Source organism: Takifugu rubripes, chromosome 3 (assembly GCF_901000725.2).
Source record: "Takifugu rubripes chromosome 3, fTakRub1.2, whole genome shotgun sequence".
In the NCBI taxonomy this organism is placed as follows: domain Eukaryota; kingdom Metazoa; phylum Chordata; class Actinopteri; order Tetraodontiformes; family Tetraodontidae; genus Takifugu; species Takifugu rubripes.
In genome coordinates, this window is record NC_042287.1 from 2,356,173 (window position 1) to 2,376,703 (window position 20,531).

At 39.5% G+C, this 20,531-nt stretch overlaps 2 protein-coding genes across 2 annotated transcripts; one reads left to right on the top strand and one right to left on the bottom strand.

Moving 5' to 3' along the window:
- Positions 1-2,003: 2,003 nt before the first annotated feature.
- On the top strand, positions 2,004-19,161 carry LOC105419222 (scavenger receptor cysteine-rich type 1 protein M160). Its single transcript, XM_011620655.2, has 19 exons — positions 2,004-2,478; positions 3,626-3,937; positions 4,092-4,193; positions 4,667-4,879; positions 4,957-5,154; positions 5,240-5,394; positions 7,600-7,759; positions 8,006-8,296; positions 9,906-10,211; positions 10,321-10,614; positions 10,780-11,088; positions 11,737-12,036; positions 12,266-12,538; positions 12,641-12,819; positions 12,920-13,034; positions 13,139-13,276; positions 13,529-13,621; positions 13,780-13,950; positions 14,178-19,161. Exons 1-19 carry the CDS (start codon positions 2,427-2,429, stop codon positions 14,345-14,347), a joined length of 3,831 nt encoding a protein of 1,276 aa, XP_011618957.1. The 5' UTR covers positions 2,004-2,426; the 3' UTR covers positions 14,348-19,161.
- LOC115249233 (serine/threonine-protein kinase SBK1) lies at positions 16,461-18,441 on the bottom strand. The gene is made up of 4 exons (XM_029834221.1): positions 18,313-18,441; positions 17,927-18,089; positions 17,555-17,757; positions 16,461-17,076 (listed from the first exon to the last, which is right to left on the bottom strand). Exons 2-4 carry the CDS (start codon positions 18,087-18,089, stop codon positions 16,462-16,464), a joined length of 981 nt encoding a protein of 326 aa, XP_029690081.1. The 5' UTR covers positions 18,313-18,441; the 3' UTR covers position 16,461.
- Positions 19,162-20,531: the final 1,370 nt, after the last annotated feature.

Sequence of the window (20,531 nt, forward strand, 5' to 3'; positions counted from 1 at the left end):
TGTTGAAATCCATCCATCCATCCATCCGTCCATTCTCTACCGCTTATCCGGGGTCGGGTCGGGGGGGCAGCAGCCCTGTTATATGTTACTATAAATATTGACTTTATTCTAGAATCGATGTTTTTATTGCTTTTAGATCAAGCAATATATGTATTAGCAAATTTTGATCAAGTAAATCTTGCTGATAGGGCTTGAGGTAAGGTAGGTTAATGTCACAAGGTAGAAATTTGTCTATATAGATTTAACAATATTAAAAACTGCCTAAAGCTCTAAACATAAGGTTTATGCATTGGCATTTTTAGCTACGTCTTTTTTAAATTTTATATATGTTATTAGTATTACGGATTTTGTTGTTATTATAATGTGATATTGTTACTGTATTGATTATTATTATTATTTTTGTTGTTGTTGTATGATTTCCAGTAGCAACATTTGACTTACAGTTAATTGTGTTGAAATTATTAATGATTTTTCCTTTGATCATTAAAGTCTTTGTCATCATCAGTTACAATTATCTTACTAAAGAGGAAGAATAATGACTATTTTGTTTTAAACATTTATAAAATACAATATAAACTTATACAAGCATGCATGTACATGTTTGTATAGCTATATTTCTAAAAATAATAGAAAAATGCATTTACAAATTGGAATATCCTCTTTCTTCTTTTTCTTAGAATGCATTTGAAGCAGAAATATGAGCCCAGGATTTCCTGTTTAGATAATAAATGTGTTTTTACAACAAAATCCGCAGGTTTGTGACTCAAAAATTGGAATCTGGCTCCACTGCCAAAAGCGATTGTAATAATTTTCATAATTATGATTTTGCTCTTTAACATTTCATGAATGATTCCATGAAATTTCCTTTTGATCTTTTTGGGTTTGAAGTCCCGGAGAGGATTAAAATTCGATCTAAATTCTAAATACATGTTTGAATGGACACACACAACATGTTTACATGCATATGTATGTGTAGGGTAGAGGTGTGTGTGTGTGCTATAATTATTATTTTTTAAATGTTTCTATCTTATTTTTATATTAAACAAATTTTATTCTTACTAAGAAAGACTGATTGCGATTAATAGCGGGCACTATAAAAGGTTAGGATTGGGCCCAAATGCAGGAGAGAATCATCAGAGAGGTTAATAAGGATCTTCTTAATCATCTTAATAATGGTCTTTATCTCTGGGACTTTGAGCAGTTAACTTCAGACCAGTTTGAAGTCAGTTTGTTCAGTACAGAAAAAGCAGGCAAAACCAATAAATCAATCAACAAAACATGTGGGGAAAGTCTGGCATTCATACCAAGACAATCTAGCAACATAGGAGTAAATCCAGCCTGCTGATATATTGACTTGATAGATTAGTTGTCACACACAGACACACGTACCCAGGCCGAGATTCTCAGAAGTAACGGAGTTGCTAGGGGGCCAGTCAGGGGCCTCCGCTCAGTGCTAGGGGACATTTCTTTCCTCCCCTTCAATCTTTCCAATCAACCAAGAATTGAGACCCTGTGATGGCAGCAGGTGAGAGCGTTCCATTGACAGGAAGTATTGGCAAATTTTATGGTGGGAAATTCCAGGCAGGCGCTCAATGGTCAAGTCTTAGTGCTGAGGAAGACCTGGTGAAGGGACTTAAGTTGGGAGATTGGGGTGATAGGCAAGCTTTCTTCAATCAGATCTAGGATAGTTCCAGTACACCACTTGTGCGGGTTATGTTGGCGGGGCTAAGGATAACCTAGGATGAGTGGTAAATCTGGTGAGTTCAGAGGATGGAATTGTATTATTAATAATGAAAGTTGCCAGACAGCTTCAAATCTATCTTGATATCTGGTGTACAATGATACCCAGGTTAAAATGCTTAAGTGGAAATCAGTGGCACAGGAACCCATCCAAGCCCCAATTGTCCCGTAGGCCCCTTATCAAGCATACAAATGTTGACCAAGTGTGTGAGGGCCACCTGGGAGGAGTGGCTGGGTTAAAGGCTTGGTCTCAGAGTGCTGAGACCAAGCCTTTAACCCAGGGGACGTTGCAAGAGACTTTGGCTCACCAGGACCTCACTAGCTTATTTTGCTAAGCAACAGTAGCTGTTTTTGGTTAGTTGTACGGAATCAGAGTTGTGGAACCAGTTGTCGAATTCAGAAGGTCTGACATTGATCCCAAATTGGCAAGAATTTATGCTACTACTACTAGTACGAGTTTATAAAAGAAGAATATTCCATTAATCCCATAGAGGGGAAATTATATTTGACCATAGTTTGGAGTTGATGAAGAGGTGGGACCACCTGTTCAACTGGATGCTCAGAAGATGTGACTGGAAGGTGAACGGAAAATTTTACAGCAGACAGGGCGGTCTGAGACATCCACAGCAGTGATATAAAGCGGAGTTCAGTATCTTTTTGTCTCACTGCCATGTGCTGTGGTGAAAATGTGGTTCATCCTTCTCTGCACAGCTCTTCCTCAACTGCTGTTTGCACAAGGCAAGTTAAAGTGGTTTATTTTTATTAATCTATATTTTACTACTTTATTTTTTACTGCATTTAGCAATGATGGATAGCGGCTAGCGGGCTTTCCTATAAAATATGGTATCCATATCATTTGATTTTTGACGATCAGCACACATTGGTGTATCTCCTGTCTTTCAATGGAAAATTTCTTAAGGTATATTTCTTAGGTATATATATATAATTTTAGTATTGTAATGACCGGATATTGTTCAAATGGCAATTTTTCAATTATGAATGCGACTCCTCTGGAATTCTCAGCCTTGAATTCCTTCTCCCTCAAGCGCTGCTGGCATTGATTGGAGCGCCACTTTGTTAATCCAATCCATATTGATCTGCTCAGACTTTGGTTCGAACCCCCAGCCAGGAGTTCCGACATTTGCTTGCCAGAGGTCTATGCCCACCAAGTGTTTTTTTTGTTTGCTTTTGTTTTTACCTTCTCAAAGGAGGTGCTGTGACCGCAGGGGTCTGGCTGCAAAGAAAGTAGCTCAAAAACAGATTCTGTTCAAATTTTCAGGAAATGATTAATGTGTAAAGGAACTCAGATCCAGGAGGGACTGACTTTGATTTTTTAGAGATAAATGGCTGCTGTGAACACAATGCAATATATGATACGTAACCTTGTAATATTACTTGTAATATTCCTGTCTATATAATGTATTTAACTGTACTATACTATGGGTGTGAGTCACAACATGTGGGGGAATGAGCTCCTAGGCAGAAATCTGTGCTGAGTTTAAATTGTGCTTTAGATGAAGTTGCATTAATTTGAGCCGTTGAATATTATCTCCAAGTGTAACCAAAATAGCCTACATTCATTTTCCATTCATTCTTGTCTATGCATAAAAAAAATCTGTTTCAAATGCATATATTGTCATCCTCTGGTTAAACACTGGCGAAACTTTCAAAAATTGATACATTTAATAGATGATTAAAGAAAAAAAAAAGACCTTGACGGGATTAAAAATAAACAAATACGACATATTGCGACATATGTAAAGTTTGACTCTGAAAGATAGAAATCACTTTGATCACTTCCATGTTCTGCTCTGAGGTTGTCAGTGAATTCGGTGTGCTCTGTGCTGGCCGTGATGACCCTGATTAATATCACACATGTTACTAGGTGATATAAACAAGCTGATTCTAAGGGATGGAAAGAGCCCATGTGAAGGTCACCTTCAAGTCTACCACAAAGGCGAATGGAGATATGTTGGAGATAAAAACTGGAAGAGGAGCACTGAAGAGGTGGTCTGCAGGAGCACTAACTGTGGAACACCTGTCTCATCAAAGGAAAGCTTTCGACCCAGTGACAGCAAAGTGTGGCTCAATGACTTAAATTGCAACGGAAATGAAAGTCACCTCTGGGACTGTGAAAATCCAGGTTGGGGCACAAGCAACTTTCAGAAGGATACGGCGAGAAAGGTTCAATGTTCAAGTAAGTCTTGACGTTCAGTTTATGAGAATAACTAAATGCAATAACTAAAGGTGTCCTTGTAAGGTCACGAAAATCCTCCACAAAATGAACGACTTTAAATATGATTAAATATTAACGTACTTACTCCCCCCCCCCCCCCCCCTCCTTTTTTTAGATAATATCAAAATCAGACTGGATGGATTTAAATGTGCCGGAGCTGTTGAATACTCCACTGACGGGGAAAACTATTCAGGTTACATTTGTGCTGACAACTGGGGTAAGAATTCATTCAAAATGCTACATTTTTTCTCCTAATTCTGAGAAAAGCTGCGATTTATTATTAGTAGTATTATTATAGTTGTTGTCATTATTATGAATAACGTTAATAATAATAATGTAGTTATTATTATTGTTATTGCGGTGGCTTTTCTATTTTTAGTGAATGCACTACATACCGGTAATTATATATAAATAATTGTAGATAACTGTATTAGAACAGAGTAACACAGTGAAGCAGGACTGAAGATGGAGGCTGGCTTATATATTTACTCCTCTATTCAAACAAAATAAATACCTCAAATAAATAGATTGGATTATTTACTTTAGATTTTTTTTCTTTTAACATAAAAAAGGAAAAAATCAAGTTTCATGACCATAATTATTGCAACTGCTCTGTGCGAGTGTATGTGTGTGCATGTGTGTGTGTGTTTGTGTGTGTGTGTGTGTGTGTGTATGTCCTCTCTCATAAAGGAGACGATGAAGCCAACATGTTGTGTCAAACTCTTGGATGTGGGACCAGGAAGGAGATTCCATTGCCAGAATTAATGAAGACAAACGCATTTGAGAGTTCCGAAAAAACAATAATCAAATGTTCCGACATCAAAAATGTAGAAAATCTGTGGCAGTGTGCAACGACGGCAGAAATCCCAATATGTTCACATCCTGCAAGTGTAATATGCACAGGTAGGAAACTATTCCATTAGTTTTGACTTAGTGTTGCAGTATTTTTAAGAATTAAAAAAAAGCATTAACATTAACAGATCACAAGAGAGTGCGCCTCAGGGGAAACTCTAAGAATGTCTGTCAGGGCCTGCTGGAAATAGAAGATCAAAGTGAAAGCTGGATTCCTGTAACAAATGCCAACAGAGTCAGCCCTGAGCTGTCTTGCAGCCAGATGTTCTGTGGTACCAACGCAAGCCAGACAACTGATGATGCAGGCATGAAGCTAAATTGTACAGGTAATACAAGCTAATAATGTGGAGAATAAAACCTTCCCAAAAAATCTTGAAAAAAAAAAACAGCTCCTGTTTTCTTTTTCCACAGACAAAGTTTCAGTTGTCCTAATGGACAAAGACAGGGGCACTGACTGTCACGGTGTAGTTTACATTAAAGTCAACAACACAGTCCATCCTGTGTGTGCTTCCACCTGGACCATGACCGAAGCTGAAGTGGTCTGCAGGGAGCGAGGCTGTGGGACGGTAGGGTTTCATTCACTTTATACCACTACGACAACTACTGCGACTACTACTATGGCTACTGCGACTGCTGCTACTACTGCTGCTACTGATGCTACTACTACTACTACTACTACTACTACTGCTGCTACTACTGCTGCTACTATTGCTATTGCTTCTGCGACTACTGCTACTACTACTGCTACCGCTACTACTGCTGCTACTACAACTACTACTACTGCTACTACTGCTACTACTGCTGCTACTACTGCTGCTACTACTGCTGCTACTATTGCTATTGCTTCTGCGACTACTGCTACTACTGCTGCTGCTGCTACTACTACTACTACTGCTACTACTACTATTACTACTACTACTGCTGCTGCTAATATTACTACTGTGACTGCTGCTGCTACTGCTACTACTGCTACTATTTCTGCTAGTGCTACTACTGCGACTGCTGCTACTACTACTACTGCTACTACTGCTGCTACTATTGCTATTGCTTCTGCGACTATTACTACTGCTGCTACTACTACTACTACTGCTGCTGCTGCTAATATTACTACTGCAACTGCTGCTGCTGCTACTACTGCTACTACTGCTACTACTGCTGCTACTAGTACTACTACTAGTAGTAGTACTAGTATTACTGCTACTACTGCTACAGCTACTGCGACTACTGCTACTAATACAAATACTACTACTGCGACTACTGCTGCTGCTACTATTACTATTGCTGCTATTGTTACTACTGCTGCTACTACTACTGCGACTACTGCTGATGCTACTACTGCTGCTACTACCATACTACTACTACTGCTACTGCTGCTACTACTTCTGCTGCTACTACTTCTTCTACTACTACTGCTACTACTACTACTACTACTACTAATATTACTGCTAGTGCTACTAATGCTACTACTGCTACTGCTACTACTACTATTGATACTACTACTGCTACTGCTACTACTACTATTGATACTACTACTGCTACTACTACTACTACTATTGATACTACTACTGCTACTACTACTACTACTGCTACTGCTACTACCACTACTACTACTGCTACTGCTACCGCTACTACTACTGCTACTACTACCGCTACTACTACTACTGCTACTGCTACTACCACTACTGCTACTGCTACCGCTACTACTACTGCTACTACTACCGCTACGGCTACTGCTACTACTGCTACAGCTACTGCGACTACTGCTACCACTGCTACTAATACAAATACTACTACTGCTGCTGCTACTAGTACTACCATTATTATTGCTGCTACTGTTACTACTACTGCTACTACTACTGCGACTACTGCTGATTCTACTACTCTTACTACTGCTGCTATTACTACTATTTCTGCTACTGCTGCTACTACTTCTGCTACTACTACTAATATTACTGCTAGTGCTACTAATGGTACTACTACTACTGCTACTACTACTACTACTGCTACTGCTACCGCTACTACTACTGCTACTACTACTACTACTGCTACTGCTACCACTACTACTACTACTACTGCTACTACTACTACTACTGCTACTACCACAACTGCTACTGCTACTACTACTACTACTGCTACTACTACCGCTACTACTACTGCTACTACTACTACTGCTACTACTACTACTACTGCTACTGCTACTGCTACTACTGCTACTACTGCTACTGCTACTACTACTACTACTGCTACTACTACTACTACTGCTACTACTAATGCTACTACTACTACTACTGCTACCGCTACTACTACTGCTACTACTACTACTATTGCTACTCCCACTACTACTACTGCTACTACTACTACTGCTACTACTACTACTACTACTACTGCTACCGCTACTACTACTGCTACTACTACTACTACTGCTACTGCTACCGCTACTACTACTGGTACTACTACTACTGCTACTACTACTACTACTGCTACTACTACTACTGCTGCTACTGCTACCTGCTACTACTACTGCTACTACTACTACTACTGCTACTGCTACCGCTACTACTACTGCTACTACTACTGCTACTACTACTACTACTGCTACTACTACTACTGCTGCTACTGCTACCGCTACTACTACTACTACTACTGCTACTGCTACCGCTACTACTACTGCTACTACTGCTACTACTACTACTACTACTACTACTACTACTACTACTACTACTGCTCCTGATATGATGATAATGATATTGATAATAAAGGCTGTCTTCTAGGTGACTGACACACGTATAATTAGTCCAAGAAGACGGAATGGGATAATGGACTACGTGAAATGCTCAGGAACAGAGTCATCACTGTGGCATTGTCCAGCAAAACACAGGGAGCAAAGCAAATCCATCCCATGTTCTACTCTTGCCTATGTAGTCTGTGCAGGTAAACGCCTCTTACTAGTAAACCAGGGACTGTATGCTGTGTGCTATAAATCAAATAAGGATTGCTGTAATTTGGGGATGAATATGAATATATTTAAAATATATGAATATATTATATTAAAATCTCATTTTGTCATTCTGAATGCATACCTCATGCGTTCTATTTTTTAGGCACTGTTAGTTGTTTTTGAACTAAGCTTCATCTGTGATGTTGTATTTTGACAATGACCTTCCTTTCACGATCCAGCCAGTCTTGATGTAAGACTGGTGGATGGCAGAGGAAGATGTGTCGGAACAGTGGAGATCAATTATGAGGGCACATGGCAAAAGGTGTTTGCAGAACGCTGGACCGACACCAACTCAAACACTGTCTGCAGTTATCTGAAGTGTGGGAAAGGGAGATCATTTGGCCCGAGCCCATTTATTACTCAGCAGGGGAGAACGGTAACCTGTCCGCCAAACGCTGTACACATATCTGACTGCAAAATAAGTGGCTTTTCACCTGTGGGAGAACAAGGCGTGATGCTAATCTGTGAAGGTGAGTGTATTCTAAATGTATCCACTTAACCCTTTAAAGTTCTCTCATTTTGCACTCTTGATCTTCAGCCTGTCGGTCTTCAGTCTGTTGGCTAAGGCTACGTTCACACTGCAGGCCTTAATGCTTAGTTCAGATATATTGCTCAAATCCAATTTTTTTGTTTGGCTATTCAAAAGATGTTTAAATGTGGCCTGTCTGTGGACTGAGATGTGAATAGCTCATGCTCCTGACGTGACCCGCAGTGTGTGAACATGGCGAAGTGAACATAGCGGCAGCCATTAAAGCCAGTCCAGTTTAAAAAGTGCGTGCGGTTTTTGTTGAAAGGATTATGAGAGATTACTAGAAGACCTTTGAAGTTTGGATTGCACCAAAGTGTCACCCCAAACACTAATTAAATCTGAGACTTGGTTATCTCTCCGCTGGGTTACTCCTTTATCCCTCCCTTCCATGTTCACACAACGCGTGCACCATACGTTCCCAGGCTAAGCAGCCGTCGACCTCCAGGCTGCTCAGCCTGGGATGCTGTCCAGGGGCCACCCTCAACAACAATCAAATGACTTCTTGCTATGTTATGAATATTTCAGCTGTTTGATTACTTCAACTAATGCAAAACATAACTTGATTTTGAAAATGAAAATACATACACAATATGAAATCATTCTTAGCCTTATAACTAGCCTGCAAGGCACTAGTCTCCACAATCAACCTTGAAGGCCGGTGCCTTTTTGTATCAACAGTCTAGCTAGGCTAAAGCTAGCAGTGCCGTGCAGTTGTTTTTAGACAGCTTAACTAAAGCGTATATAAATTTTATTTTTTCTAAGGAGTAAATGAGGAGTTGTGCTCGAGGTTACATTATAGAACAGTGTTTAGTCTTGGTTAGCTATGTTGTAAAATCCAGCTTGTTTGCATTAGTTTTAATCAAATAAGATGTAATATTCACCATATACCAATGATGTCCAATCTTTAGCTAACTGAGCAGGCTTGTATTTTGAATGATTGTTTGAGCTGTAGCTCGGAAATTGATTGGTCGTTGTTCAGGGTGGCGGGTCAGCAGCTTGGACGTCTATGGCTGAAGGCGAGTTCACCCTTGAGCCAGCGGCGAGAATTATGTTAAATGTTGCTCTAGTTAGACATTATTATCACATTTAAATTCAGCTTGGCTGTTCAGACCGTGGCCACATTGAAAGAATCCGATACCTATCAGATCCGGTAACCACGTTTGGTATTGACCAAAATTAAAAATGTTGCATTCAGTGTTACTTGTAATGTTCATGGCGTCACTTCAGGTCACGTTTGAACGAAAAGACATTTTCCCCTAACTTAAAAGGCAACGTTGATGCTGTCATTATATTTGTCTTGTTCACGGGAAAGAAGAAATTCCAAATCCAGATGTTCTCTAAATTAAAAATGCACTTCAGTACAATTTCTATAAACCATTGCAATAAGAATGACAAAGTTATTAGTCAATAGTTAAATATTTTAGGACTTCAGTCATTACCCACCACAGATAAAAAGCAATGAGAGGTGATCTATTTTCAATACTGTCAATCTTTACTCATTATGTCATTGATCCTAATATTATTTATAATACTATTTCCATTTCCTTTAGATCATTACGATGTCTTTCTGAGTGGAAATGATTCATGCACTGGTACTGTGATGATAGATCATGGCACTAAAATACACAGGCTTTCTGGCTCTCGTAATACGTGGAACGAAGAGGCTGCAAATGATGTGTGTCAGCGGGTGAACTGTGGAAGAGCCATAAACTTCAGCTCCTCACCTATAGATAGTGTGAACAATGATGTTTCCATTGTATCATATAACTGCTTGAACAGCACATCTCTGCTTAAATGTAAGAATACAACTCTGCCATCTAATGACACAAGGACTGTTGCCACAGTAACGTGCTCAGGTAAGCTGACGCAACACCTTGAACCCCGGCGGATTAATTTATCACGGATGTTTTGATTTTTGGTGGATGAAATGAAGTTCCATCCTTTGTTTTGTGGTTACTGCGACAGAGCGCATCACAGCAAATCTGACCAGCGAGTGCTGGGGCCATGTCAACATTTGCGTGGGAACTAAATGTGGTGGTGTATCTAAGGTTTCCTGGACACAAAATATGTCTGTCATGCTGTGTGACAATCTGGGCTGTGGGAAACCAGTTCAGCCAACCAGGAACCAAGAATATTTCCAGGAGGTGATCATTGCCAGCTTATACCCCACAGCGCATACGAGGAATGTAAGCCAGAGTGTCATAGTCATGAAAAATGACAGAGATTCGATCGAAAACCCGGCCTATGTTGTTTGCTCAGGTAACGTAAAACAACTTAACAATTCCATTGATGCAGCCATTTAATGATAATTATAGTGAATGTTTATGTGGTTAAAATGTGCTTTCATTTAATCAAAAAAGGCTGATTATTGGGACCTTAAAGAGTAGAATCACAAGTGATAGACAAATTTTGATTTTGCTGCAGGTAGCATCAAGACCAATATTAAGCCTTCCAGGTACAAATGTTCTGGAAATGTGGAAATTTTCCGTGAAGGTCAGTGGGTTCCAGTATGCAAGGATTCCCTTAAAAGTACTGTAACCCAAAACACCATCTGCAGGGAGTTGAAATGTGGTCAGGCCTTCAAAATGATTGACTACTTTGGGCCAAAAACAGCAGATTCTGTCATCTCCAGCATACAGTGTCCACATAATGACAGCGACACAGTGAAGGACTGTAATATTGATCTAAGCTTTGTAAATGGCCTCTGCACTCACGGTGGCCTCCAATGTTCAGGTACGTTCTACGGCTCTCTGCATCTCTACAACCAACCATCCAACCAAACGACCAACCAACCAACCGACCAACCAACCGACCAACCAAACGACCAACCAACCAAACGACCAACCAAACGACCAACCAACCAACCAACCAACCAAACGACCAACCAAACAACCAACCAACCAACCAAACGACCAACCAACCAACCAACCAACCAACCAACCAACTAACCAAACGACCAACCAAACGACCAACCAACCAAACGACCAACCAAACGACCAACCAAACAACCAACCAAACGACCAACCAAACGACCAACCAACCAACCAACCAAACGACCAACCAACCAACCAACCAACCAAACAACCAACCAAACAACCAAACAACCAACCAAACGACCAACCAACCAAACGACCAACCAAACAACCAACCAACCGACCAACCAAATGACCAACCAAACGACCAACCAACCAACCAACCAACCAACCAACCAACCAACCAACCAAACGACCAACCGACCGACTGACTGACCCACTCACTCACTCACTCACTCACCCACTCACTCACTCACTCACTCACTCACTCACTCACTCACTCACTCACTCACTCACTCACTCACTGAATAACTAACCTCGCATACTCTCTCCATGCTACTTACCCTAGACTGGAGACAGATGGAGTTGAAATTCAACCAAACGTGTAGTGGAGCCGTGTTTGTGTACTCAAAGGGGAAACGAAGCGCTGTGTCTGCACAAAACTGGACAGAAACTGAGGGCAGGAGACTTTGTCAGGACCTCAAATGTGGCAACTTTAAGTCAAAGGAAGAAATTGACTCAGTAGAATCGTTCTGGAACGCAAGCTTCAGTTGCAAAGGTATGAAGGATCCAGAAAGCATCTGGGACTGTGAAATGCCACGGGTGCCCTCACGGGGCCGCCAAAAACAACTCTTTATTGAATGTCAAGGTAAACATTGCTTTTTGCTTTATTTATTTATTCATTTATAATGTTACCTTTTTGAAAGCAAACTCTCCTAACAACACATTGTAGAGGCAGCAGTGTTTATCCTAAACCGGGATAAAAACACTGGCCGTCGTTAGTCACTGTGTGTGTGTTCACTCGCTGTGTAACCTTAATTGATTATTTTGAACGATTTGCTGTATCTTTATTTGAGTTTCCCAACTTTCTTTCCCAGATGAACCAGTTGTCACCCTTTCGGGAAAATGTCGTGGTGAAGTAAAGATCAACAACAGAAGTGTGTGCAGCCATAACTGGAATTTTGACTATTCCCATTTGGCTTGCCAGGAGCAACAGGACTGTAGAGATGCTGTGTTCAGCGACAGTACAGCGACCATTACAAAGAGACGTTTACAACATGTAGCCTGTGAGAGCTATCATGACAAATTGGGTCAGTGCCACAGTTTTGAAGACCTGTGTCCTGGGGGCCCAGTGTCTGTTTACTGCATCGGTACGTGGATACACCCATTTAGATTCAAGTGTAGATACTTACTCAAGTAGTTTGTTTGAATGGACCAATATTTGTCTGAAACTGAATTATATTATTTTACAGGAGGTGTCAGGTTCAAAACCACAGGAAGATGTGGTGGACAGATCAAAGTCAATTATCGAAACCAGTGGGAAAATGTTTGCCTGCTGGGACTTCCTTCTAAACTTAAGGACAAGTTGTGTCAAGAGCTTGGTTGTCAAGGCTACAACTCTAGCATCGAAAAACCTATAAAGAAAAGCACGGTAATTCCTAATAATTACCACTGGGTGTTTTATCAGAAACCAGATCTTTGTTGTATCTAATCGGGAACAAATTGCCTTCAATTCTCATTTACTTTCCAAGACCAAGGTGAGAATGGAAATAGCCCTGGACTGCACTTCGGAGCACAACGACATTAGGTATTGTGTTGTTCAGAAACCATGTGGGACAGTCCAACCAGCAGAAATCTACTGCAAAGGTGCGAAATACAGATCCAGATTTTATGTTTGTTTTTGCATAAAAATCTGAAATATTGAAACACGTGTTTCCTGTAAGTGAGTAAATATGCCTGTTTGAGTTCAGGTTATGTGTTGGAGACAACAAACAATGCTCCCAGGTGGATTTCCTCAGTGCTGCCCATCATTCTGGGAGGAATCTTTCTGCTCCTGCTGATATTTGCTGCTGTCTGCATTGGCAAGAAGCACCGGAAAAAAGTTTTGAGTTAGTATTGGATTTTATCCTGAAGCAACGTATGCAAGTATAACATAAAGCATGAGACAAGCTGATGAAAAGGCAAAAATTAAACCAAATTGCTCCTCTCCTCTCCTCTCCTCTCCTCTCCTCTCCTCTCCTCTCCTCTCCTCTCCTCTCCTCTCCTCTCCTCTCCTCTCCTCTCCTCTCCTCTCCTCTCCTCTCCCCTCCCCTCCTGTCCTCTCCTCTCCTCTCCTCTCCTCTCATGTTCTCTTTATGCAGCAAGAATTTGGTCAAAAAAAGAAACTGAGTTTAAAAATCATAACAGCGAGGACATAAAAAGCAAAACAGATGAAATGGACTTCAGTCGTCATGGTGAGCATTCATTTGAGTTTTGCCTTTATTGTTTACTTTTTTTTTTCTCCTGATGTGTGTGTGTGTGTGTGTGTGTGTGTGTGTGTGTGTGTGTGTGTGTGTGTGTGTTTCTGTGTATATATACACGTACTTTAACTTTGCTACCGTGATTCTTGCAGATTTTAGATTAGAGAGTAAAGTCAACATGGCGGGAACTATCCAAAGAAAGTCCTTTTTGAGTAATGATGACATTGAACTGGTGGAGACACAGCACCTGACCTCTGAGACCACTACTGTTGGTGTCCCAGGACAAAATCACCTACAGAACAGTTCCTCTGATCATTACACAGGAATGTTTACATCTTCTTTATATACACTTCACAACAACAATACTTATATTATACAGGGGAACCTTTGGGTTATGCTGATTAAACTAAAACGATATGCTGATTCCAAAATTGCAGCGAGTTTTTTTCTAGCACAGCTGTCAGACCTAACTCAACAAAAATTGTTACCCCAGTTTTATCATATTACCTCTGAACACCTGAATTTAATATCCTTGTTTTGTGACTTACAGATGGTGAGAGCTATGAGGTGGATGATCCCAGGGAGAATTATGATGACATAGAAGCATGCAGTGAAATAACTAAAGTTGAAGTCCATGACAGCCATGAACACACATCTGAAATTTTCACTCGATACCCTGGTCAGGATGAAGACTACCTGGTGCCAGGAATAGATGGGTGAGACAAAATTGGATTTTATGTATTGAAGTAAAATCCAGTGTGTGATTACTCAAACTCCTCCCTACCAATAGGCCTTGTTTTTCCTAAGCTGAAACCTTCAGACATTTTCCTAAACCAGTATTGTAGCTTCAATTACGCTGTTTGTTTACACGGGTTTTTAAAAAATCTAAATAATATTGTAAGTCATAAAAACATAAATTGTATATGCTTTGTTTTTAATAGAATGTAGAATCGTGAAGGGTTGTGCTAGTGTTTTATTATAGTTCTGCATTATATTAACATGACCTTTTCTTTTTATTTTTTTACAAATTTTGGATGTTTCACACACATGCAGATAGGCTAGTGACACTTAAAAGCTTGACAACTGTCACTGTACATACAATAACTGGATAACTGTTATTTTGAAAATGTCATCGCAGGTCCTTATTAAGCCGCTCCTTAGTAGATATCAGTCTTATGTTAGTAGTGTGTGTGTACCTGGCCTGCATGTAAACGTGTGTGTGTTTCAAAAATTAAACATTAAATGATATCAAGGCAAATTTGTGACTTTTCAGTTGGGATAAAACTAAAATATTTTAATTACTTAAGCTGCAGTGAAAACTCATGATTCTCTCTTTGGGTTAGTCACAATAACTCCAAAATTACTGTCTTTGAATTTCTTATGTCACGGAATCAAACAAAAGTGCTCAGAAATTAACAGACAGTTGCCACATAAATAATGGTCAGACCGTTCATGTACATTATCACAGCATACAGCAGGAGCACCATAAAGAATGGTAAAATGCAGTAAAGCTACCAAATTAACCATTTAATGAAAACTTAAGTTGATTTTGGCAGCTTTTGGGCAGATCTTAGCTTAGCATAGATAGCGGAGCTGTATCAGACGACTTGCAGCATTTGACCAACAAAGATAATTGCTTCGTTGAGGAAACTGTAAAGTAAATATTTCTGTCAAATGTGTGCTTCTTTTTACGTTACTTATATATTTGAAGCCCGAGACTTGGAAGAATGGCTTAGATGTTGAGTATCAAACTGTATGTAATATAGGTTATATAGTTTGATACACAGCACATCAAGCCATTTTATTCACAAGACACCATTTTTAGAAGCCTAATATTAACCCCTCAGTGTTAAAATGATCTTTATGAATGTCATTTATCATATGTTTTCAAGTGTTTTGGGGTTTGTGTATTGAATGTGTAGATTTTAAATGAAGGGATGTTTTCATTCTGGTTTTCTGATGGTTGTCACATAGCATTGAGATGCATATCAAGACAGTTCTAAATGTTCCAGCTCCTCTCCAAACATTTCAAATACACATTCATAGTGACGTAATTAAGAATTTGCCGTTAACACTCCTTCCATCACCAGCCAAGTGAATTAGAACAGCTGTTAAAAAGTGTGTAAGGATAACCTTAAGTGACTGATACTCCTACAATTATACTGATGCTGTTTTTAAGTTACTGACAGATAAGCTTAAGCTTTGCAAGTTCAGTCAGGTGGCCATAGAGGTCAGAATCAGAACTTAAATCCAAAGGGACTCATATGCATGCAGCCGCCCTTTGATATCCTGCCATTGCAGTCAGCTCTGCCATCCCTGTGGTGGGTATCGGTTATTCCTGGTAAAATGAAAAAAGAAGTATGCCCTCATTAAATGCAGATCCGTGTAAAACCTGTCACCAGTTTTTCTAAATTGGAAATGCTAAATGTTAGGATATTTGCGTGTATTGCACACTGGAGTAAGTATAAATTGCCGATCCATAATAGATACTTGCCTGCCAGTGTGTGCCAGAACTAGGTGTGCATCTATCTATCTATCTATCTATCTATCTATCTATCTATCTATCTATCTATCTATCTATCTATCTATCTATCTATCTATCTATCTATCTATCTATCTATCTATCTATCTATCTATCTATCTATCTATCTATCTATCTATCTCTTAGTCCACATACAACTTGTTATGTTTCATAAAAGATATCTATGTTTTAGTGTTAATGAGATTAATGCGGATACAGGTCATACAGAATATATGTACAGTATTCTTATATAAGTATAGTAAAAGTATATGAGAAGTATATAACAATTATAAGTCACAACTTTGGCATACTTCTAAGAAATTTGAGAGGAAAGGTCTTGTTGTTCTCGGCCCGTTTCCTCCTTCAGCCAGTCTTTCTCCACATACAACCTTACTTCCCCCACCGTACACCTCCTCTCTGCATCCAAAGCCAGGATCCTACTAAACATCTCCATGGCTTCTGGAGTGAATCTTTTCCATAATGAAGGAGCATCCTTCTCATTAGTAGCTTTTTCCTCCAGTACGCACCATTCTACAAACTCTTGGTAAAAATCATCTGAAGCTGTGCAACATTCCCAGGGAAAGTAGCCTGTAAGGATGCAGAACATAAGAACCCCAAAGGCCCAGGTGTCTAGGCTTGGCTCCACATGAAGAGGTGGTGCAGTAGCTTCCTCCTGACCTTCAAGCAGCACCAGTGTACAAAGTTCTGGGGCCATATAGGGCAAAGTACCTCTGATATAGTGAATCATAGTGCCCCTCTTCTGGGCGAGGCCAAAGTCTGCCAGTTTCACATGACAGCAGTTTTTGTCCAGCAGCAGAATGTTTTCAGGTTTAACATCACGGTGAACCAGACCGTGACTGTGGATAAACTCCAAAGCACTGGCAATTTGAAGGACACAACGTTTGACTGAAGGTTCTGGAATGCCCACCTACAAAAAAGTGACAGATTTGCAATGTCATTTTTTGAGACGATTTCAAGTCTTATCAAACATCATCATTCAGCTTGCATAAAATATAACTTCGGGACTATTCTAAGTTTGGTCTTTGAGTTTGTCAAATTGGATTACAGAAGGATGTTTTGGAAATATCATGTCTGGAGAATGGGTTCATTCATGGTCAGGGTGGAAACCAATCTCTGGAGCTACTTTAGGGTGGAGACGGCATAATTTATGATGCCACTGAATGTATGCTACAAGCCAAGAGTGAAAGGGAACAGTTAGCCATTGTGGACACCTTTACTGGACTTGACTTGAGTATCAGATCACACTTTATGACAAATCAATGCAGAGAACCATAAGATTCCTAAAGTTTTGCTCATCTTTTGCTACAGAGACTGACTCCAAAAATATGCTGACATTAATTTATTTTCTTCATTCTTCAGAAGGGTCTGAACCATGTTAAACTCACCCTTGGCTTAATGACAGCGAACAGGTCTTTCCCAGACACAAGCTCCTGGGCAAAGCAATAGTGATCTTTAGAATGAAAGGCAATGCCGAAGAGGCCCACAATGCAAGGATGAGAGGACAGATATAAGGAGATGCAGTACTCTCGCAGAAAGCCCCGCAACTGTGTTGAGGCTTTAGGTAGCACTTTCAAGGCCATGGGGGTCCCTATTGAATAGTGATACTTCATTCAGGATAATCAGAAATAAAGTGTAATGTTAAGTTAAGATAAAACATTTATTTAGTAGTGATGCTTTTCTGTGTTTTTTTCTGCTAATTCTGGCTTTAAATATTGTAAACAACATTATTTTGTACAAGAATTTAAGTATGTAATTACCTTTGAAGCAATGCGTAACCAGCAGCACTTTACCATACTTTCCACGTCCGAGCTCCTTGACGATATTAAAATGTTCCTGGATCTCTAATTGAGCAAGACTCTGAGCTGTTATCTCTATTAGCTCATCAATGAAGCTGCCATCAGTAAGACCCAACTCAATCATCTGCAGAAACACAGGGACACAACATTCCTAAAACCTTATCACACACTCGCACATTTGCACAGGGCACATTCTTAAGTTAATTCTTGCATGTAATGTAAACACTATTGAAAAATAAACATTTCCATTGTTGAGGCCACCCTCCAGAGTACAGCCAAGCCATTAACTTAAAACAATTCTAGGATTTTCATTCACTTGAAAGTCAAAGGAAAGCTGAACTACCTACCTTTCACCTCAGTTTCCAATACTGAGGGGAACCTAAAAGCATCAATCCAAACAGACAAAAATCTGACTGCGAAACAGTAATGCGATTATGCTCTACTAAAATAGCAATAGTAACCTAATAATAACCTTCAGGCCTGTGCTTTCTGGTTCTGCTTCACTACCTTTACATGCCGAGTGGACCTGAGTGGCTGGCAATCGCTGCAATAGGGACTGAACCCACTCTGACAGCTGATCACACACACACATGCGTACAGGCTCACACACATACATGCACGCACGCACACACTCACACACATACACACACACAAACATACATCATTGCCCTTCTATGTTTGTGAAGACCGATTCTAACTAAATGTTAATTTTCTTCTGAAAGTCTTGATACAAAACAATAAAAGTAGCACTTTTAAAAAAATCCAACAATTTAATATGTTCTAAAGCTGTAGTTTAAGTAATATTTTACATTGGTAAACTAAACCAAATTAAACACATGGGCAAATATTTTTTGTGTAGTACATTTCATATGAAAATCTCCCATGATGTTTGCTTGAAAATAAATGGAAATGTGTCATGTCTTAGCTTTTATTTGTTTGTTTGTTTTAGTCAGCACAATACAATTGTCACAATGCAGGTTGTGATGTGTTCCATTTTTTATACTGTCTCCCCAATATCTCCCACCCATCAGCCATAGGCCAATAGATAGAGATAAGTAATCATACAAATAAGTAATAATAGCTAAAATACCAGCAGCAATAAAGCTCATAGCATATATACTCTATATAATATAATTTTTAACACAACAGAGTTGTACATTGAATAGCATTTAGTCAGATACAATGTGTAGTCAATCATTTTACATAAATGTGCTCCCCATATTTCAACACCTTAAAAATATTCTGGTCATATGATGCTGTATTGGACATTAGCCTGATCCATTAGCTCCATCCAGAAATTTGATGGGGTGACTGATTTCTGTTGCCTTACAGTTATTCTAGATTCTTTTAACATTGCCATTCTGAACCAGTTTTTTTTTTTAAAAACACACATCTAACATTCCTAAGGGACAATAGCCAGTAAACATAGCACAAATCTTGGTCAGAGAAACATGAAATCATCTATGAAAAATACTACTTTTTCCCATACGTCTTTCAACATGTAACAGTCATAACATACGCAACATTGTACCGACCTCCTTATTACACTGCCTACATATATTGTCATCTCTAACGTGAATTTCCCCGATGTAGGATCAATAAAGTTTATAAAGTTCATCCTAAGTTTATGTCTAGCTCTTTCACGTGGGGACCAGTGACTTCTTGCAACTGAATAGTTGAATATGAAGCTCTCTAACAGAGGTGTGCCAGTTTGATGAAATTTGATTCCACTGTTGTTGCTGAACCAGTTTTTCCAAGGCCAGTTCAAAACCATAGAGTAGGAGCATGAGCATTTCTGATTAAGTTATAGAAGTTAGCGGCACAAATTACTCAATCTAGGACATAATTTGTAATTTGTCTTAAACACAATATCATAATCTTGCATATTCAGCACTATAGTCTCACACACACTGACTATTATACTGCCTGCACATGTACGTAGGAGATTGTATAGTAGTTTATGTGAGGAAGATACAGAAACTATTATATTCTCTGGCATACATGTGTATACATACATGTAATGGAGTATATTCATGAGGTGTGTGAGTATAGTTGTGGTATGCATGATTATGATAGTGGGTGTAGGTACCTCATACCCTTGCATTCATAATGGTGTCTGCTATTTTCCTCTGATTGCATCACACATTTTTAGCTCCAAACATTTGTGTTATTCGGTTTAATATAATTCAACATTTGCATCTTTTGAATACATATTAAACATATTTAACTTTGTAAAACTGCAATGACTTTGAAATTGTGATCTTTGCAAAGCCATACACATGGGTGCATGTATTTAATAGGGCTTGTGTGTTAGTGCTTTGGCCTCATCGAACATCAATCATCAGGCAACTTGGTGGACTTTCCACAACAAGGGAAAACAAAGTTTGCTCTAGCCCAGCGGGAGTCTTAATTTCATAGCTGTGGACTATGAAAGCTGCAGAATGTACACAGGCACCTTCCCTGTGGTGTCATCTACAGATTAGGTTGGCATTCATGGGGTGGGGGTGGGACAGGGGGTGTTGTTTGCACCTGTGTCTGAGTGTTTTCTGTCCTGTTACAATTACTG